This window comes from Lissotriton vulgaris, chromosome 3_1 (genome assembly GCF_964263255.1).
Source record: "Lissotriton vulgaris chromosome 3_1, aLisVul1.2, whole genome shotgun sequence".
In the NCBI taxonomy this organism is placed as follows: Eukaryota; Metazoa; Chordata; class Amphibia; order Caudata; family Salamandridae; genus Lissotriton; species Lissotriton vulgaris.
The window spans coordinates 645,048,514-645,071,329 of record NC_141689.1 but is presented as its reverse complement, the minus strand read 5'-3'; the positions used below and the strand labels follow the sequence as shown (position 1 = coordinate 645,071,329).

General features: G+C 42.7%; 1 protein-coding gene across 1 annotated transcript in view; it reads right to left on the bottom strand.

The window, feature by feature from the left end:
- The window catches only part of LNPEP (leucyl and cystinyl aminopeptidase), a 324,877-nt gene that overhangs the window by 90,620 nt on the left and 211,441 nt on the right, over nucleotides 1-22,816 (bottom strand). The window contains exons 10-13 of the mRNA XM_086960959.1: nucleotides 17,478-17,635; nucleotides 12,503-12,597; nucleotides 7,597-7,780; nucleotides 6,498-6,654 (exon numbers count right to left, since the gene is read on the bottom strand). Of these exons, the coding sequence (XP_086817085.1) occupies nucleotides 6,498-6,654; nucleotides 7,597-7,780; nucleotides 12,503-12,597; nucleotides 17,478-17,635 (594 nt within the window). The remainder of the gene's footprint in view (nucleotides 1-6,497; nucleotides 6,655-7,596; nucleotides 7,781-12,502; nucleotides 12,598-17,477; nucleotides 17,636-22,816) is intronic.

The window sequence follows — 22,816 nt, the reverse complement described above, 5'->3', positions numbered from 1 at the left end:
AATATTGAGGGGGGGGGGGGAGGGGGGAATTGGTCCAGACACCCGAGACTTCCCAAAGCAAGCAGCAGGGGAAGGGCAATAAGAGGTCTACGGATAATCCGGACACATGGGCATCAGTCTGGCAGTCAACCTGTGCCAGTATCAAGAAAAAAAAGGTAGCAGTGGGTTATTTACAAAGACTCTAACACACTAGAGAACCTGATTGATATCCGTTTTAGTTGTGAGCAGGGGGCCTTTTGAGGTTTGTTTATGAAAACTCGCAGAAGCCAATGCGATCTCAAACCTGCCTTTGCCGCTTTTAAGCAGTGCATAATTTGTAAAAAAAAAAAAAAATGAGGTGAGTGCCCGGGCCCTTCTCGGGAGGTCATTGCAGCCTGCAGCACCCATTACCCCTGCCAGCGCTGCCAATGACAGTACCAACACACCTACTAACCATTACAGTCCTAAAAGTGTGGCAATTCAGACTATCCCAGGCCATCCACAGCTATAATAAAGGAGTGAGCGGTAGGTATTATTCATTTGTAATGTAGATTTACTTATTAAAAACTGCTGTTGTGCTTATCTCCAAATATCACAGCGCCACCATGTGGCGGATGGTCATTAGAGCTGGTGCTGACAATTAAGAGCTGGTGCCAAGCACCACAAACCACCGGCTCAAATTAAGCAGTGCTTTTAGGTTAATATGGTGACAATAAGTTAATTGTGATGTACAAATATCTACGCTGGTGCTCTGCCATCAGATTGTAGATTTCCACAATTGATCTTTAAGAAAAAAAAAATGGTCTCATTCATGCAGGTCGGCAGCAAACTGGTCTGTTTGTTACTGTAGCTGTGCACTAGTTGTGCCTTGTACTAAATCCCACTGTGTGCTCACTGCATTGTAAGAGCCTTAATGAAGCAATCGATTGATGCCATTCATCAAAATCAATATCTGAACTAAGTGTTTCCTTGGTCAAAAGTATTTAAAAAAGCACTTATGAAACCATTGCTGATAATTATCCACAGCTGCCTTTACAACATAACAGTTTTTCGATTTCTCAAAGCTGAATCGGACACCATTTTCTACATAAAAATTAGGAGGTAGCTCAAGTAAATGTCCCAAAACAAATTCTTATATGACATTCCTGGTTGCCTGGTCCCTGACGCCATCACACCATGTGTTACATAAGGGTTAACTTTGTCAGTCAGTCAAAAATCTTTATGTCGGTCACTAGAGCCATAAAAGCACATAAAAAAATAATACAATATATACAATTTCTGGCAGCATGTTTTAAGATATTTAAAAGATAGATAGTACGATTTGATTTACTGATCTAACAGATCACAAAATGCGAAAATACATCTCTACCAGGGATCCCCAACGTTAGTTATAATTTATGTGTATATTCCAGCAAACTGCTACTTCTTTTCCCTCTTTAGCGAAGCAATAAAATGCATGTGTGGGATCAAGTAATCAGTTTTAGCCGTAATATTTCAATCAGATAAAAATATCTTAAAATATCGTAAGAAAGAAGACAGATACATAAAGCACATAAATAAGAAAAGGTGGCAAAGAACGATATTTTCCAACTCTTGCGGGAAAATAAAATGCCTGTGCAATGTCAGGAAATCAATTTTAGCCAGAAGATTGATTTGTTCAGGCAAGGTGCCCTAAAGAGACACAAACATAGTACACTTAGTTATCAAGAAGGCAGCCAAGTGCGATCTTATGTGTGCAAACGCCTGCTACACTAGATAACAAGTGAGTGACCAAATGCAAAAAGATAAAAGCAGTGTCAGATAAAACAGGAGGTTGATATTAAAATAGTCCTATAAAAGCTAATTATGTGCAGAAAAAAGATCAGAATCACGGCGACGTTAAAGAAGAAACACACCTGTTCTTAGATATCATTAGTGATTTGTAGTAGGCATTAAGTGGCCTATAACCTTGTTCACTCCTTTTTTGTAGTAGCGCTGTGGATATGCCACAAAGTACAGGAATCGTGAGATAGAAAACACAATGGGCATTTGGGTGTCATACTTTAGTAATCGAAGGGTCTCAGAGCAATATCGGAGGCCCATGTTCCTGCACAGCTGGACCAGCCATCGGGACCTTGGCCTCCTATAGGCAGGGCAAAAGAAGAGTATGTGTACTTCGGTCTCCTCCACATTTAGACATGCGGAGCAGTCCCGACTGCGGTCGCCCAACCACTTAGTGGTGAACGATCGTAACGGAAGTGTCTCGTCTCTGAACTGGACGTATAGCTTCTTTGCGAGGAGCGGTTGGATGTCATCCAATGCTGTTTCTAGCCGATATTCTAATTCTGTTTCCATAAACCTTTGCGATAAGTGCCCTGCTGAATTCCTCAATAACTGGGTCAGTTTTAACCCTCATTAAATCTCAACAAGTGCCATTCTGGGAGTCACAATACTAGAATCTCCGGCTAAACTCCACAGAGTTGCCCTGCCCAAGGCCTGGCATGTGTGCTTTATAAGCACCAGCCAAGGCAATTTTCCAGCACTATGCAAGCTCATGACATCCCTTCGCTCGTCCCTATAAGGAGCAAGCTCTGGGGTGCTCCACAGACGTCGCCAGAATATAAGTGGTCCTAAAGCCATTTCATGTGCTATGGGGCTAATGCCAAGATCCAACCTAAGGGGTTTAGAGGGGAGCTAACAGGAAGTCGTAAGAGCTGCCTAGTGAAGGAATTCTCTGTTGATGATAGAAGGGTGCTTCAGCAGTGACCCCATAGTTCTGCCCCGCACAGAGTGGCTCCCCTAGCCTGAACCTTATAGGTTGACCGCAGGACCTATTACTTTGTGGGAGCATTTTTTGTATACCTTTAAAATACTACAGAGGCCTAAGCCAATTTTAGGTTAGATTTTTTTATTTGAGCCCACTAGTCCATTTTCTCGGTTAAAGTAATCCCTAGATATTGAAAAATCGACACCCTCTCTAGGGCCTTTCCGTCTAAACAGGGGTTTGGGAGAGTGCAATTTTTTGCATTGAACACCATGTATTTGGTTTTCTGTAGATTAATCTCCATAAGGTCTAAATATATCTCTTCCAATTTTGGAAAACTAAACCAGGTGGCAAAATTTAAGTCTTAACAAAAGCTGTACAATAACACATTAAGCAACAATTTTGGCCAGCTTATGGTATTAAATTTAACAGCAGAAATGTAATAGCATGCAGAGCAAAACCCTATTGAGCATAGGAGGGAAGTCCCCAGTGAGACTACTCTGCATCTTCCTTAACTGGTCACCAGTAGGAGATCTGATCCGAAGAACCGGTGGCAAGGGATTCTAGCCAGATCATGAAAAAAGGAAAATTGCAATACCTCTGAGCAGAATTTTTTTTCCAAGTCAATAAATAAGCTGTTAAGTGATGATTCTGTTTGGGTTTTTTCCTCTAGTTAATGTCTTTGCCACAATACAATCAAAATAAAGTAGCAACTACAGTACCTAATTACAAGAAGACCATATTGGACACATTGACACAATAATAAAGTGCCATAGAACGGTAGTCACAAAGGTATTCAAAATTAATTGATAAACCATAAAGAAAGACAGATTTCTGCTCGATGCAGAGGTGAAAAGTTTCTTGGATGGTAAGGATATAGGATTTTATAATTTGTTAAATAATGTATGGCAGCCTACCCCAAGTCAACAGGGACTCTTTTAACCCCTCCCATGCTCATGACGAGCTCAGCTCGTCATGGCCCGTGGAACGCTTAGGTGCGGGGAGAATTCCCCTGCTGTGCTGAACGTTCCACGTGAGCCAATGCACATGTGACTAGCTCAGCTCGTCATGAGCACAGGATCGCCGTGCCTCATGACGAGCTGAGCTCGTCAGGAGCATGCAGGCGCTGTGTGTGCCCCCCTCCCCACCAGCACAGCGGGGGAATAACCCCTGCAGTGAATGGGTTAAACTCAGTATCGCATTGAAACATACAATAGGATCAATCAAGCATAGATTAAAATAAAGAAATGTTACTGTTGCAAAGTCATTCTGTGCCCTAGGCACTCCCCAACTTTTTGCTGACTTATACTGGTGGTAACTGACTCTGACTGTCCCTGGGCTCTGCCTAACCAGGCCCAGTGATATCCTGAAAGAGACACATTAGAAAAGTTAAAACACCTACATACACTAGGGTACACAATGGTATGGTGGGGTACCCCTGTGATTGGCATCACCCAACCTATAGGCCACTAGTATATATTAGGGCAGGGGTATTGAAACTACCTAGAAGTTCATAGTACCCTAGGGTATGGCAGTTTAGAGGCAAGCAGCTCCTTTTGCACTTTCATGTGCGCACTACTGAAGCCTGAGGTCAGTTTAAAAACAGTCCAGGACTGCATTTAAAAAGGAAATTGGGCCCAAACTCGACGTTGGTGTTTGGGGCACTTAAAAATGGATAACCTACAATGTTTTGGCATATTATTACTAGGTATCCCGGGGGGAGAGGGCTAGAAATGCCATTCAAAGACTTCCCAGAATGGTATTAATACATCCAACAATATCATATTGTTGAATTTATCCTAAAGTGTACATACAAGAAGTTATAAGACTTTCTTGTTTGTAAGTCCAAATTCAGCCTTCCAGTGGTCTGCCCTGATTGGTCAGAGTTAAGTGGATTAGCCAGGTTGCCTTGAAGAGGTGATAAAGAGCCCCTGGGTTAACCAGCTCTGCTGGCAGGGCAGTGTGCGGTTACATAAGAATGCCATGGCAGGGGGAGGAGTCGTTAACTATGTTCTTCAAAGAGGAGAGTAGAGACCAGTGTAATTTACAGCTCTGAACTTCCCACCTTAGACAGATGGTAGGATTAAGGAAGGTATGAGCAGATGCAGGGGGCAGAGTCCAAGTAAATTAGCCATCCCATGGGTGTATTTTGCCAGCTCTTACCTACTTGCTGGAAAATCAGCCATTATGGATTTGGAAGATTTGATGCACTCTGGGACAAAATAATGCCACACTCTACAGGATGTGGTCATATATTGGAGGTGTTACTCTGCTCCCACTTGTCAGAAGTGACCTCCTGCCTGACCCAGAAAACTAGAAATATGTATCTGAGAGGGACAGAGCCCTCCAGATCTGCTGCTTGAAACTTACTGAAGAAAGAAGTGCTATGTTGAATAGTTTTGCTGTGCAAAGATTTCGAAGGCCTGACCTCTGAAGACAGCACCATCAGAACTAAAGAGTGGACTCCCTGAAAGCTACAGGTTAAAAGAGCTAATCTGGAACATCACCAACTAAATCTACACCTTGGAGAACTACCAGTGGATTTGTAAGGGTTTTGTACCATTGGACTGTGGGAACTGAAGCCCTCAACTTTCAAGGATCATCTTGGAGCTTCCAGACCCTTGGAGTTTGAGACACTTTGGGACCCCTTGAGGAACTTCAGGAAGAAGTTTAAGAAGTTTTGAGAAATTTGAAGCAACTTTGGAAAAAAGCTCCATAGAGGGACTGACTCAACTTGGCCAGCCAGGCGGCCTGACTTCAAACACGAGGTGGCCAAGCCAACCAGGTTCGTCCTGCTAAAAGCTCCATCGCTCCAATTTCCAGAGATTGACCGGGAAAAGGAGGAATCTGAAGCTGGCAAACCTTCACCAGATACGGCTATAGGAGGAGCAGAAAAAGCTCTAGAAAAGTTTCTAAATGCGCTCATAGAAAAGGTGACCAGGAGCAACCGCGAGAGTCAAGCCGCTTGCCGGCCTGGATTCCTGGGTTGCCACACTGATGCGTTAAAGGAAAATGTTATAAGTCCGCTTCAGGGAAGTTGACTGGGAGCTCGTTGAAAGGCAAGCCGGCGAATCCTCACGGGATGCGGACTGGCAGGGAGCTTTGAGGGCCCTCTGGAAGAAAAGCTCCAGAAAAGTTTCTAAGTGTGATGGTAGAAACTGAGACCGGGACTTGCCACGAGCTGTAGCCGCTCAGGGCTCCATCGCTCCAGGCCTGAAACTTTGACTTTGGCCCGGTCCATCACAAGCAGGTATAACAATATGGCGCTATAATCTTCTAAGTGCTATATTTTGTTAAATCTTTAAACATTCATATCTCCGGTTCCCTACATTGGATGTTTGTTGTTTTGGTGTCATTTTAAAGATAAAAATAATTCCTGTTTTTATAAATTGGTGTTGGATTTTGATTATGTGTTGTATCTTAATTATTTACTGAAATGGTGTTTTTAAATGCTTTACATACCTGTCTTTGAAGTTAAGCCTGTGTGCTCGCAGCCAAGTTACCAAGGGTTGAGCATAGGAATAATTTTCTAAGACCTATGCTGAGTCCTGACATCTGTTAGTGGCCTTATTGCCAGTAGCAGACCTACATATGCCCCTACCAATAACCCACTTTCCAACAGTTACATTGTACCAAATAATTGACAGAAGAGCAATATTCCGAATACAGTCAGTGAGATACGTCATTTTTGCGTTATGCCCACTGCAGAGGTGTTCGAGGCCACATACAGAGTAATATCCAAAAGACACATATGGTGTTACAAGTGCCTACATACCTCCACTCTTCCTGAAAGAAGGAACAATCCCCGTTTTTCTACAAGGCTGTGGATGAGGTCGAGTTGGAATAGTGCTTCAGTGATCGGAGCAGTATAGGATTCCTTCCCAAGATAAGTAAGCAAATTAAAAACATCCTCCAGGGAAACCTTTCCTATTCTGAAAATCAAAGTTCAAGATGGAGATTTAGGCAAAGTCCTCTGGGTTCAAGAAAACATCACAAAACACGGTTGATAATGGTCTCTTTAAAGTGACATTGGAATGCTTATAAAAACAAACTATGCTTATAAAAACAAACTATCAAATTTGCCTTTTATTGTACAAACTAAGAATTCAACGATCTAAATTTCCAAAACAGCGAAATAATTACAATGTCCCTTGCTCATCGGTTTACCTGACATTTGAATATTTTAACTGTTATTGTCTTCTGCATAAAAAACTGATTATTCAGAAGGTATCTGAACATGATTCATCCATACACTTTAGAAATTCTAAACCTCTTCTGTGTAAGAAACCTGAAGTATATCTGCTGACATGCTTTGGAGACCTGTTCTGAAGATCTGAACTGTTCGGAACACATAGCCTGATATGGATTTTAATGGCAATACATTGCATGTGAGACCAGTGTTAATCATTTATGAAAGGCATGTCTTGGTGTGAATTGATCTATCGTGCATGATAAGAGTATCTCCTATGCCCTCAAGAGGGTACCAGCCATATTATGGTGATTTATCTGCCTATGACACAGCACCTTGGGATCATCTCAACTAAAAGGATCATTTGTATCCTTGTGTGAAGGAAATGCCAATTAGGCAGATTTTAATTTGCACTGTAGAAAAGCGCATTTTCCCTTTCCAATAGATAACATTTTAGTTCTCTTTTCTTTTATTCTCTTCTTGTCTACATGATGCTGTTCCTACATTATGATAATATTAGGTTTACATATCCCTACTATTCATGTTGAAATCCTAAACTGTAAAAGAAAATGAAATCAAGAGAAGTTGAAATCCTTTCCTATCATTCTGATTTGTTTACAAAACATGAGAAAACACTTTTGAAGGTCTAAACAAAAGTATTTTGAGACGATGCATTTTTAATTACCCAGATAGTCCAAATATGTTGTTGATAAGGTTGGCTCTATCTTTGTAGCTGAAGGCAGTGTGATCTTTCTGCAATTGTTCACCTAGGGCTTTCCAGCCTTCTTCTCCATAGTGCACTACATAGTACCCATTCATGTCCACGTTGAATTTTATCCAGCTCACATCCTCTGTAAGCACGATGGTATCTACAACAAAGAAGTAAATCAGTTTCTAGGATCCAAGTGCATTTCTGAAGTTATGTAGAATTGTCATGAACGACAACTAATCAGAACCAAATAGTTAGGAGCTTGCTGTCTATTGCAGAGACCCGTCAACAGCAAACACTACTTTTTAGCATTCATACTTTGGAATATGTAAATTAAACAGTTTAAGAGAGAAATCTTGGAACCATTAAAAGGGCATGGAAAAAGTATGTAGGCATACACTGAAGACACATTTCTTTCATTACGGCTTATTCTAGTCAGCTGAATGGAACCTTCCAATTAGTCTAGCCAACTATCAGCTGATGTTGAATATTACTTTGTTGTAAGGTCTCCCTGAAAAGGTATCTGTAAAAGAGTTGTTGCAGTATATTGAAAAACCTGGTTTTAAACATGCCCATGTTCTTCCAGGAGTATACAGTTGCCCACTTGAACATTAGAGGAAAGTGTTTTTGTATTATGGCACTCATTACATTAGATGTAATAGGGTGAAGTATTTACCTCGAGTGCTAAATAACATTACTATGTGTTGGAAATACTACCTATTCTGAGTTTTTTTAACTTGCAAAACAGGCACAATGTAAAGAATCTACATTCAACAGACCACATTTCACAAGTTATGCTTTTGTTACAGATCTTTTATTTTGATATTTTTGACGGGTTTCAACTAGGAGTAGCTATCTGGGGAAAACTGCAAAGGTGTGGTAATTATCAGACACAGCATTTCTATCTCTCAGCAAACAAGCATTGCATAGGGCGTCAGTATTAACCAGTATTTGAAAAGAGGGCCAGAGTAGGAATGAAGTCACCTTCATCTGGAAACTTGGGGTACTTCATTCTCTCAATTCTGTCAAGAATAACCTCAATTGCAGTCTTAGATACAGTGGCAATATCTCCAAATTAGTTCTTCAACAGATTTTGTGCTACCTCAGTTTGGCTTAACCATATACCCACTCATCCTAATGTATGAAGTCCCACAGCACAACCACCTTACCTGTTGTGTATAAAAATAAAACATGTTATTCTGGGAATGGGATTCCCCCAAACTCCACTTGGTACAGAATAAGACTCATTTGTCGGCGTAGGAAATATGTAATCTATTAAGGCACATAATACAAGTGGGCTTTGAATCTTGGTTTGGCCGGTGAAAGGAGTTAACAGCTGAATCAGGAATTAGAAGAGATGCACTAATGAGGAAAGTGGAATTCCCATAACCTGGCACGCAACACCTATTGTTTAGGGTCAAGGACAAGAGGGCTTCATTTCTATTTTGTCCACGAAAAAGGTAGCCTCTACTATCCTACTGCCCAATCCCCCAGACTGACAGTTGATGGTATCATATGCGATTTATGACAAAGATAAATCCTCTGTTGTTAAAGCAAAACACACAGCCAAACATACAAGCTGTTCCAAGGTTTTATAGGATGAAATATTGCAAAGGTTTTATTGTTTGGGTAAGTGATACAAGGCAATAAAGTAAAGTAAAAATTAGCTTGTATGATTGCAGTTTCCAAACTAAAAAGATTTTAATATTTGCAAACTCTAATGTTTTTGGTATTGCCTATTCTCCCAGAATGCTCCTTAATTCTATGTAAATACCTAAAGTAGCCCACCAAATGTTTTCTCCACAAGGAGATGTGGTTCTCCAGGGAGAGACCCCTTTACCTAAAGCCCCTCTATGAAATGAGATTTACTCTAGCACAACCTAGGAGTACTTTACCGACCATACCCAGTTGGTAAGATTGAGAGAAGTTTATGGATATCCACACACTGATTAGCTTGTGGACGTTCAAAAACTGCCATGTCTGATCATGCCTTGAACGGTTCACTCCCCACCCCTTGCATGTGATTTACTCACCTCGTAATATATTGATGTGGGGCAAGAATATGTTGAAGTAAACGGATTTATGATTGCCAAGTCAACTTTTTCGTAATGCCTAGGAACCACAAGACCAGCCACTTGCTCTATTAAAATTACAAGTACAAACGTCTATGTAGATTGAGTCATCTGTTTGTGTGGATAATCTCCAAGCCTCCCATTGTGTCAATATGGCCGAGTTCGACAATTGACCAAAGATAATATTTAGTCTTCAGCTCCAGGGATGTGGAATTCCTATAGCCCGACACCCAGGACATATTGTTTGGGGTCAAGGGCAACAAGTTTTCATGTGTATTTTGTCCTCGGGACAAGTAGGCTGAACCCCAGGCAGCACAAACCCTTTGGCTACCAGTTTGGAGTACCACATTATGGCTCAGGGAAGTGCACTGTCTTCCGTGAAGGTAATATTTTTGTCCATATGTTAATGCTATTCAAACTGGTATTTATGGTTCAATAATTGAAAGCATTTAGTATTACGGTGAGCGCTCGAAATAAATGTTGTAAGCTCTGACTGCACTATTAACAGTGCTTCCAGTATAAAAATGTGTAAACATGTTTTCAAAGTTTAGCAATATAAGGCTATGTATAATGCTCCCAGAATGCTCTCTAAACTGATGCACATATTTGCAGAAGCTTGAAAGCAAGATTGAGGATTCTTTGTTTTCAAAATAAAATGTTCATAAAAAAATGAACGAACGAATAAAACAGTTTGCTAAACTACTGTAAAAGTTCAGGTACCATTTCTTTGCAGCATCATTTAGTAACAAGTGTTTGATGCATGCTATTACAACCCAAAAATAATCCTAATGAAAAATCAGTGGAACCAGTTTCAAAAAGATTATGGAAAACAAAAACAAACAAGCATTGGCAAAACCAGTAGGACTGAAATTGGTGGCCAGCTTTTCAGGTTGGTCAACGTGTGTTTTGTTTTAGCATGGTTTTTGTAAAACCTCATTAGTGTGGCAGCTGCTTTTGGTCTCAAAAGCACACACTGCCTAAGTAGTTACTGACACTGAACTAAACTACTTTGTGTGCAGATAGGTTCCTAGTGAAACAGCAGAATGCTGTCGCTCACAGTGAAGCCAGCGGATACAAAGAATGACAATTTTAATAAACACAAAGATCACGGTCGACGCCAGACCAAATTAGGAGCACAATTATTAAAGAAAGTCTCAAAAGTGCACCCATGGTATATGTCCTTGCATTAAGTACAGCTAAATAGCTTTCATGAAGTCTCAAGAAGTCACAGAAGTAGAACAAGAAATAGTTCCCCAAGAAAATATTTGTGAACAATATTTTAGCATGAGCAAATATGCATGTGTAGATTTGCTCATGCGAAAATCTGAGTGTTTGCAAGTTCACTTTCCCTCCAACCACTTTTTTTCAAACTCTAGAAGAAGGATTACATCGGCCACTGTCAGCAGTAAATTTCCAAATTTCTCAGTATGAGAAAAGATTAGAGAAGAGTTGTTGATAACCCTTAAAACAAGTTAGTATGATTGCCAAACTCAAAAGGGCATTCTAACCCAGGAACTATTGCATACCACTACCTTCAGCCCCAGTGTGTAGATCTGCAGAAACATGGCAACATAAGGGGATTGCAGGTATTCAAACACATGGTATGAGCTCTGGCATAATCAGAGATGCTATATCAGAGCTCTTATATAATGAGATTGCTGCCATAATTTGTCGCTGCACTACATGGCAAAAAAGGGGCAAGTGAATTTTGTTACAGGACAAGTAGATTTATGAAGCAACCTCCCCATGGACAAGTAAATATGTTATTTAATTCCACACCCCTGATCTCTATCTTCGCTCTCGCAGTACGATTATCTTTCTGCATTTGCTCTTTTCCACCAACACCAAAAATTAATATAATTGTCCAGCCATAGATATAGGACGTGGCATATGCTAACACTTGTGGCTAATTGAGAACAGGCAAGCCGAGGTCAATTTATGTGCCCAAAACTATACAGCGTGGTCAAATAAGGAAGATCAGACTGTGGGTGGTATCCTTGATGCTCGGTCACTGGAACACAAGTACAATTTTGGTTTATTTAGAGTAATACCTTTTAAGATCAACTAAATGCTTTATACTAAAATATGCCAGGCACATTAACAAGATGTCACAGAAACAAACCAAGGGCTTAGTTCGAATTGTGGCATATCAAAAACTTAGCTTTAAACAAAACACTGCCATTAATGAAAGAGTTGGTATAACCACAGCCCTAGAGTGATCAAAAAGATGGCCCAAGTAGAACCCATACATAAACAGGGCCCTGCATATACAGAGAACATACATATTCAAAGTAATGACATAAATAAAGCCCTGGCATATACGGAGTCTGGTATAAGCAGAGGTGGCATAATGAGAGCCTTGTTAGAATGCAACATATGCCATTAATCAAACCTCTTATATAAGGAAAACACTACTCTAATCTGTCACATCATTGTCTGGCACAAAATAGGGCAAGTAGATTTGTAACAGGACAAGTGGATCTTTCAATCATCCTGCCCCATGGACAAGCAGATATTTAATAAAATGTGACTTCCTTGGATATTGATATACCAGAATATATTGGGAAGCCCTCCAGTCCCACAGAAGGTAAGCAATATGTGAAGAAAGGGCATTAGCATTAGACTATGAATATATGTTCCTAAAACCATCAAATACAACCATTTATTTTCAAAGAATCACATTTCTACTAAAATAATACTTTGGCAATAAGTATTTGTTTGTGAAGGTTGCATACCTGTAAAGTTATACAAACATTAATATGCTGCACATATTTACCCATAAAACAGACAAAGATAATGAGTTAACTCACCCTTCTCCTTCGTCAGTATCAATATTTTGGAACACTCAAAGGAGTCTATATGGCAGCTATTAGTGTGGTAGGTTAATGGAATATGCCACAAATATCTACAATAAATAAACAAAATCAATTAACTTTGCATCGGAAAAATTTGCGTTTCACCTATCCATGCATTAGTTTAGGAGGCAGTGTCTGCTTTATGTGCAAGTGTTCAATTTCATAATTTCAGAAAATAATGACTAGTACAACATTTGCATAAAAATAGAGATTACCAGTGTACCTAGAGGAACTGGCCACAGTTATAAAGTGTTTAACTTGTGTAATGGAATACATAGTCAGTACCAAATTAATATTTACTTATAAAAGGGTGGCATGGTAAGTGCCTTTAGCACCAAATGCTATGTAGAGTATCTTAAGTCAACAGACCCTAAAGTTTAGCATCACCATCGAGATTTCAACCTCAGGAGCTTTAATTCAGTTTTTATCCTTAGGAATTAGGAGCAGGCACAATACTATATTAAACACAATTTAGCGTGACCTTTGACAAAAGAATAGCCCTGCTAACTTTGAAGAGTCCACAAAATTTAGTTGATCTGTAAACCTTTGGAGAAACTGGAATATCATCGATCCTAAGGGAAGAGTAACAGGAAGTATCTGACATTCTAAAAGAGATAAAAGTCAAACTGAACATTATGTAAAACGCTACGCTCTTCCAGGCCCTAAACTCGCTTAGAAAGGGTGTGTGTGCCTACCCAACATCCAAGAGGCTTCAGCAGGGCCTGGTCTTGTGCTGGTTAGGGTCTTACCCGGGGGGCTTCAATCATCAGCGCAAGTGGTACTGTGCACGAGATACTAGCATTCTGGAAGATCGGCTGAGCGTACGTTCTTCAAAAGCGGAACATGTCGAGCCTGGGCACAATGCATAAAGTCTGTACATAGTCACGTGCCTCAGTGTGTACGCTTCCATGAGACGGGATCTAACTTTTACCACTTCCCTATTTGTATTAGTTAGGATTCTGGCAAAAGTGTAATGGGCGAACACAGAGCCTCTTCAAGGTAGGGCCATCTTGCTCTGAAACAGGCTAAGCAAGCTCTATTGTCAATACTTTCAAGATTATTTTCTACAACTTTGGTGACAAAATTCAATTCATCATAAAGCTGGAAACAACATCACACCTGCACACCTCATAACGTATCAAGTACGTGGGAGCAATAGACACCTGGATACTACAGAATAATCGGAAGCTAATCCTCAAACACAGGGATCCTTATTTGTACGATGTGGCCAAAATCACTGCCATCTAGCCTATGGCAATCAGGCCATTCCCAAACACCTTTACAAAGTGAAGAATCCAGCGTGATCGTGGATCCAACATGTTGCTCCAACCAGAGGCCAACTCAGTGACCATATACAATTCTTCACTGAGGGAACTCTGTGAAAAAGCTTCCCTCAGCTGGGACTCTTTCATGGCATTCCGGTCTTTACAGTACAGGAGTTGTCTTGCATGAAATATGGTAATGAGGTTTATATTGGACTCCCATAAAAGCTAACCAACATATTAGAAAAGTCTAAAATGCGGCTGCTAGACAGGTGCTAAAATTGAGCAGATGTAATCACATCACCCCTGCCTTCAAGACACTGCACTTACTCTCAATGGTGAGAGTCATATAATTCCGCGCCCTTCGTGTTGCCCATAAGGGGAATCCACCAACCAGGGCCAGCCCATCTTGCTTAAATCAAAACTGAGGCTCAGATGCCAAAGAAGGACTCTCAGATCCAGAATGGCACTGCCTCAGATCACCTCAGATAATTAGAAGTGATCTTTGTTTTTACAGACTTGCAAACTCCGGAATATGTTTCTGAATAAAAGTTTAGAAGAGCTATAAAAACCTGCCTGTCCGGAAACAAAATTCAACAGGTCTAAACTCAAAATAACAACTGATCAGCATATACAAGCTGGAAATGTAAAAATTCAGATTTTCTGTATACTCACAGGATAAAGTGTGAATAGCAGGAAATGGCGGGATGTCAGAACCCCGCTTTTGTTACATTTATACTCACCTTTCGACATCTTTGTTCCTCCACTTCTGCTCTCCTCTTGAGGGCACGGTATGGGTTACGATGGATTACTATCCTAGTGGCCATGCCCAGTCCGTTATTCTCCCCATTTGAAGGATTATTTTTTTAACTAATGAACTAGGGTTTTCATGAGACGCAGAATTATCAGCTTTGGTTTTTAAATATTATTACCAGTATTTGGCTGAATATCCACATTGCTACTGGACTGGGTTTCTTTTGTACGTTGACAAGACAAAGATTCCTCACCATCGATGGGTGAGACTGGAGCTGCATCAATCGTAGGTCGAGCAACATCTTCACTTTAAATCCCCACAAATGAATTATTTTCTTACCTAGCACTGCAGTCCCCGCCCCTTTATGTGATAAGGCTTGGCCTACGTCTATGCTCCCTTGCTCTAAACTACTTTTAGTTGCCAGAATTTTGATCACTAGAGCATAGTGATCCTGATTTTAAGACCCAACAAACAATGCTTCTTGTGACTGATTTTAGCTATTAAAATGCTGAGAGGAATCTCCGCTAGGACAAAAGTTTCTTGGACTTGCACACAAACTGTTCCACAGCAGAGGCAAGGACTACACTGGTGCTAGCCAGAACTGACTATATCAGTTCAGCTTCAGAATACTTGCGTTGCTGCTTGCAAAGAACTGGATATAGACCAATTAAGAAGAACTTATTATTATTATTATTATTTATTTTTGTAGAGCGCATAGTCACCCTAAGGTATCCCAGCGCTAGGAACCCTAACTCTTCAGTTCAGCGGGCCAGGGGCAACAAAAGGGGGGGGGGAGGACAGAGAATCAGTGTAAAGGGAGGGCATGAATCATTAGGGAAAAAGATGAGTCTTTAGCTGCTTCCTGAAGCGCAGGTATTGTGATTCGAGTCGCAGGTCGCGGGGGAGCGAGTTCCAAAGGCGTGCAGCTTGGACCGAGAAACGTCTTCCTCCTGATCGGGCTTTCTTGAATCTGGGGGTGGTGACGAAATTTTCTGTGTCCGACCGGAGGGATCTAGATTGTAATTCTAGATGTTATAACCGACCTGTATTTTCCTCGGACCTTTCAGTTAGTAGATCCCAGCTTAATTTCGAGAAAATGTCTCCAATTTTTCTGTGATATGTGCTTCATTTTGCTTCAAACTTTAAATTGGCAAATCTATGCTCAAAACTACTGCGAGCTAGTTTAATTTAGTTATGTTTTCTTGACTGATCATCTCTGCCAGTGGTATAGAACATTGCACCTCTTTTTGAAAGACATTAAAACTGTTTTCCTTTCCTGCAACTCCTGGCCCACTACTTTTGCCCATTCAGGAAGAGTTGCCTCAGTCATGCTAACTGTAGACAAACCGCTCTCTGCCCAACTCTACAAAACTCAATATTTGCCGGAAACCGGAAACTGAACTGAACTAAGCAATAGCTAGTAAAGTACAGAAAGCATTTACAACATCTATAACTCCGTGAGTGAACGCACACAAGTCTCATCCAGAGAATGTAGAAGTACGTTTTTTCTGTTTACTTGTTAGACAAACCTTTTGTGGCCGATGGCATGGAATATTATTTTCACCGTTTAGTTTACTAACCTGACCCCTCCAAATAACAACCTGACAGCTTTTACAACATTCTCAAGCTGAAATGACCTGAATTGTTCGTGGGAGTATATTTCAACATTGGCGGGGACTTAATGGCACACTTCAAACAGAACAGATGAAGGTTGACCAGAGGGCGCTGTGATGCTGGCTGGGTGGGGAAGGTGCAACCGCAGGCAGAAATGAAACAGGGACAGAGGAAGCACAAGATAATCAAAAGAGGTGGCAGGAGGGTTGGGGCACGGAGAAGGTGAAGTAGATCATGAAATGTAAGTTATTCGTGAATATCGAAGTTACTCGGTAACTGCTTTTATAATATGAATGAAAGTCATTGACGGCATCACTGATTGTTATTATTAATGTTACTTGACAGGTGGAGTTGCCACTGGTGGAGCGCCATAGTATTTCAAGCATACACAGCCGATTATTAAGCCATACAGAATATCCAATGGATCCAGAAGGGTATAGACTTACTAACCCAATGTAGAATTATAAACCTGGGAAAGAAGAGATCTGATTTGAATGTACTATTTAAATATTTAAAAATAATACTTTCCTTCCGATTTGAAGAGTGATCATATTTGGGCATATCTTACTTTTAACTTGTTGTCAGACCATCCAGTTTGAAACTTGAAGAAACCGCTACATACTAAAATAAATATTTTTCAGATGTCCAGATATGATGTACAGACGTTACAGAGAAGAGCCTTGTCTTGAGGTTATCCTATGACCATGGACACAAAGAACTTTACAAGCGTACAACCTATGAGGAAGTGTGCAGCCTATTTTCCTAACTTTATCTACAAGTACACACTTGTGAAATATTATAAATAAGAGTTAGTCAATAATGCTCACTCTTGTCCATGGGACTTGTCAATGTCCCGTGGACACACCTGTGGCCGCATTTAACATCTAGTTAACGTGAGATGCTACAGAGGTTAAATTACTCTTGTACCACACAACATTCTTATAGTCTAAAACGGTTTAAATTTTTTTTTATTGATATCACGTTTAGAAAAGGAATGCAATAGCCCTAGTAATCTGCTAAAGTTAGGTCCTCACTGAATAGCAGGGACAAGAGATTTGTATAGAAATGGAAGATGAACAACTCCACTTGATAAAACAAAAACTTACATTAAAACTAGCTTCACCCACAGAGTAACATAACGTTTAATTGCTGACAGTTTCAAAGAGGACACATTATATTAACACCTGTGTAGTGGTTAGTCGGAGCAAACAGTCCCTTGTTCTAGCACTCCTCAACTAAAAAATATAAATTACGTTGTTATTCAGAAATTGCTAGACATTTACACAGATCTAATACTCACTTAGCGCCTGCTGTCTGCATGCTTGAATCCGAGCTACGAAGATATCGCTCTTGCTGTACAGTGATGTTCAATCCTTTTTTTGTGACGGTTACGAGTGGAAGCCCCTTCTGAGTGGTCCATGTTCTCATCAGCTCCTTTACATCCAGATCGTGTGTGTGCTAGGAAGGAACAACGTATGTTAATATGCAATGATTACATTTCACATTTCCCACCCACACACTAGGTCATAACATTCTCTCATACAATGCTGTACAAATTAGCTTCAAGTCAAATAAAAAGAACTAAAGAGCGGGAAATTCTTCACTTTTGGAAATAGGCTGTTCTGCCAAGCACTTGTAGTAGAAAGGGGGGTGGGGCCCAAAAGTGCTCAACATGATTTACATGTGCTGCAATGAGGCCCTCACAACAAGCTGGTCAGAGCCTACTCTAGTCTAGGCAGTTCTAAAGCGCATGGCTACCGACTGGCCTCCCAAGGCTGCGCAGCAATTATCCAGATCATATTTTCCCTCAATCCAACAAATAGCAAGATTTTTAACTGCTTACTAAACCCCTCCTATTTACAGAATTCCATGCATATATTTATCTATATATTTATTTGGTGCCACCAAATGTATGCTTATTTGAAAACAAACAGTAAATGATACACAATAACTCAGATAGGTTTCTAACACAAATCAAGTTGACAATTCATATAGTACATAGGGATTTGTCAGTATGATGGTAAGCCGCTGTTTTGCTCATTAACAGTAACAGACACATTTAAATAAAAACTACAACTAGAAAGAGACACCTGAAAAATTAGCACGATTTACATGTAGATCAGATATTAAGTACTTTATGGCTGAGCCAATAACGCCTAATGAGTTGAGGGAACATACAAAAGTGGGCTGATCCAGGGTCGAAAGATGGACAGATACGGAGAATAAGGATAGATGGTTATGGTTAGCAGATGGTATGAAGTTTGGCACAGGCGCAAGCCCTTAGTCTAGAGGGAAGAGTACACAACCTTATCTGGAGGGTGCTGGTTATTGATGGAGAGATGCAGAAAGTGGGTAGTTTAAGCACTGTGTGTAGGTTACAGATATCACGATTGAGAGGAGGAGGAAAGTACATGAAACCCTTTCAGGAGAAAGCGAATGGTTTATGAGCTAAGCCTGTCTGTGGGAGCATGAGGGATTAGACGATTTGATTAATGGGATAAACTCTGCATTTTATGCAGTGATGAAGTGCATTCTCTTGTTATCAATTTTGTCATTCCTGATGTTGCAGACATGCTATGAATGTTTTAGATGATGTCATATGTGATGGAATATATGGGGTAATTTGCAGTGCGTGGCAGAAGCCCGAGCTATAGTTACTCTAGGGCATGAGTTTTGTTAGTTTTAAATATTATGTTTTAAGCTACATATTTACCTGCATATAACTTCACAATAACCTTTGTTTTTTCAGTGAATTTCGAAGTTTTTTTTTTTTTTTTACAAAAAGTAAGATAAAATTACAATTCCTAACTGTTACATCACTTTAACCTTTGTTTTTCTTCAGTGAATTTCTAGGGGTTTTTCATGTGAAGTATTATTTTACTACCATAAATAAAGCCAACTGCCATGCCCTGCACCCAACTCCCTCCAGGCATCAACCTCCCACTGCGCACTGCTGGCATGAGGTTGGCCAACTCTTCATTGGTGCTGACGAAAGCGGATTATTTATTTATTTATTTTTAATATTGGAGAGGGGGTGCACGTTCCCCACTCCCAAGCCTTTATGGCCCAGGGGAGCTCAAACTCCAAGACCATTTTATTTAATTAAGGGGAGGTGGAGCACAGCTTCTTCCCCAAGCATCTACCAGGGCCTTTATTTTATTTAAGGGGAGAGGGTCCCTCCTCGAGCTAATAGTGGCCCTGGGGACCCCATTTACCAGGGCCTAAACAGATTTTAAAAGGGAATGGATAAGCAGCGGGAGCCGGAATTTCTCCCGATCGGAAGGAGCAGTGAGTTATGCTAGTCCCTCCAGGCAGGAGCAATACTCGAACTGTTTCCCTGGCCGCATCAGTGCGAGCAAGGTAGCAGATCAAAAGTCTGCTCCCAACTGGTGGGAGCATTTTCAAAGCACCCTCTCACTGGGAGCAGACTGCGTTTGCTTGCTTGGTGGAAAATTTAAAAATGCTCCCAACAAGCGGGAGGAAACACAGGTTTCCCTGCCCACACCGGTGCGGGCAGGGAAACCTGTATCTTGTGGCGGACTTCCCGGCACATAGCTAGTGAGCTGGCCTCGGGGGATGGCAGGGAGGGAGGCCATGTGCCCACCCACCCTTTTAATTACCTTCGTGGCCCTGGGGTATGCTGTCACCAGGGCTTTTAGAGGCTTGTTGAGGGAAGCCTCCCTCCCCATGTCGATTAACTTCAGCCCCAGTGGTGGGCAACCAGGGGCCTATGTTGGCCCAGGGGTTGGTCTTGCATCGCCCCTTTCCATATACAATCATTTGGAGGAGTGGCCTCAGAGGCCTTTAAAAGATAGAGGAGGGCTGCTGTGTGCCCGCCTCATTAAAAAGACAAAACGCCCCAGACAACATTTTTTTATTTTTTTTTACTGCTGCAATTTTTGTGAATTTTCTTTTTTGTCCCAGGGGCTCTCCCTGCTCCCTCCCTACCAATTCCGCATTTGGCATAGGGGGGTCAGGGTATCCCTACCATATTTTTTTTATATCTTTTTTTTCTAACCTGTTCAGGACAGATAATTAAGTCCCATAGTCATTTAATGGCTGCCTGCAGCATTTTTCTCATGTTGCTGGTAACCAATAAGAGACCTTGCTTCCGGGGAAGTCTGACTCCTGTGGGAGAGAATTGGCCCAATGGGTTAAAAGCTCTCTTTTAGATTTGAGTTTCAGGATCTTTCGTGAGGGTCCCTCAAATCCAACCGTCCAGATAGCTATTTTTTTTTAACCTTAATATCTCAATAACTAATGAAAGGATTTACACCAAATCACACATGGCACTATATGCATACCAAGATCTAGCTTCCTACCAAATTTGGAGCAATTCAATTTTGAGTTTTTTGCTGCAGCCCTATCTAAAAGTCTATGCATTTTGGTACCTCCTTATTTCTTCAATCTGTAACAGCCAGTCTCCAATTTCCTTTTACGATTGAGTTGTGGCATCCGCAGTAAATTGTAATAATGAAATGACATAGCTGCTCAAGTGTAATAAATTACAACAGCTGAAGGGACACTTAAGGATCTGCAGGTCTCAGACGTCACTTTCGTTTGCGGGCCTCCTTTCTACCCTAAAAGAGTGCTGATTCTCAGGCTGCGCTGTACAAGTGCAGGATAAGAAGTGCTCAAAGACCATTTGAGTACTAATGGTGTCTTTGCAAAAATGACCCCATAATAATAAGAGGCATTTTCTACCCTAGAGGCACAGAGGCACAGAGGCAACCAGCGAAACACCACCCTACCTGACAGCGCCAGCTTGGGAGAGCGCACAGGGACCTACCAGCGGACCTGCACTTCCCGCCACCAGTCGCGCCGCCGCCTAGGGACTACAAATCCCATCAGGCTCAGCGGCGGCGCGTTCCCCGACGCGGTAAACGCGCCGGGAGGGGCATTACAAAACAGGAAGCCCTCGGTGGAGCGGGGGGAGGCATTTTCTACCCTAGAGGCACAGAGGCACAGAGGCAACCAGCGAAACACCACCCTACCTGACAGCGCCAGCTTGGGAGAGCGCACAGGGACCTACCAGCGGACCTGCACTTCCCGCCACCAGTCGCGCCGCCGCCTAGGGACTACAAATCCCATCAGGCTCAGCGGCGGCGCGTTCCCCGACGCTGTAAACGCGCCGGGAGGGGCATTACAAAACAGGAAGCCCTCGGTGGAGCGGGGGGAGGCATTTTCTACCCTAGAGGCACAGAGGCACAGAGGCAACCAGCGAAACACCACCCTACCTGACAGCGCCAGCTTGGGAGAGCGCACAGGGACCTACCAGCGGACCTGCACTTCCCGCCACCAGTCGCGCCGCCGCCTAGGGACTACAAATCCCATCAGGCTCAGCGGCGGCGCGTTCCCCGACGCGGTAAACGCGCCGGGAGGGGCATTACAAAACAGGAAGCCCTCGGTGGAGCGGGGGGAGGCATTTTCTACCCTAGAGGCACAGAGGCACAGAGGCAACCAGCGAAACACCACCCTACCTGACAGCGCCAGCTTGGGAGAGCGCACAGGGACCTACCAGCGGACCTGCACTTCCCGCCACCAGTCGCGCTGCCGCCTAGGGACTACAAATCCCATCAGGCTCAGCGGCGGCGCGTTCCCCGACGCGGTAAACGCGCCGGGAGGGGCATTACAAAACAGGAAGCCCTCGGTGGAGCGGGGGGAGGCATTTTCTACCCTAGAGGCACAGAGGCACAGAGGCAACCAGCGAAACACCACCCTACCTGACAGCGCCAGCTTGGGAGAGCGCACAGGGACCTACCAGCGGACCTGCACTTCCCGCCACCAGTCGCGCCGCCGCCTAGGGACTACAAATCCCATCAGGCTCAGCGGCGGCGCGTTCCCCGATGCGGTAAACGCGCCGGGAGGGGCATTACAAAACAGGAAGCCCTCGGTGGAGCGGGGGGAGGCATTTTCTACCCTAGAGGCACAGAGGCACAGAGGCAATCAGCGAAACACCACCCTACCTGACAGCGCCAGCTTGGGAGAGCGCACAGGGACCTACCAGCGGACCTGCACTTCCCGCCACCAGTCGCGCCGCCGCCTAGGGACTACAAATCCCATCAGGCTCAGCGGCGGCGCGTTCCCCGACGCGGTAAACGCGCCGGGAGGGGCATTACAAAACAGGAAGCCCTCAGCGTCGCGGGACGCGAGCGGGACGCCCGGGGCGAAGCCCGGGCAAAGGGCGGGCCGTCTGAGGCCGTCCGAGGACGACGGAGGACGGGACGAGCCACCCCGCTGACATCCACCAATCCCGAACATCCCGCGAGTAAGATTAAGATCTTGATATACACTGCCCAAATCGGCGATCAAACTCCTACTCTCTCTGCAATGTCCACAAGGGGTAGTCGTAGCAAGACTGCTGCAGGAGCAGGAAAAGTTACCGGGCCAATTGATAATTTCATCTTCAGGGCCAATGAAGCAATTGATCAAGGAATATCCTTATTGGAGCGAAGAGTCTCCTTGGAACTGGCCCAAGCCAAACGTTCTTCCTTGGGTCTCCTTGCCACAGCAAACACCCCCAATAGGAACAATCTTGCTGATGGCGTCCCCGGACTTAGTGCCAGTGCAGAGATCCACACTATACCTAACACCGTGGACTTATCAGTAACACAACTGCTCTCAGACTCATTACGGAGC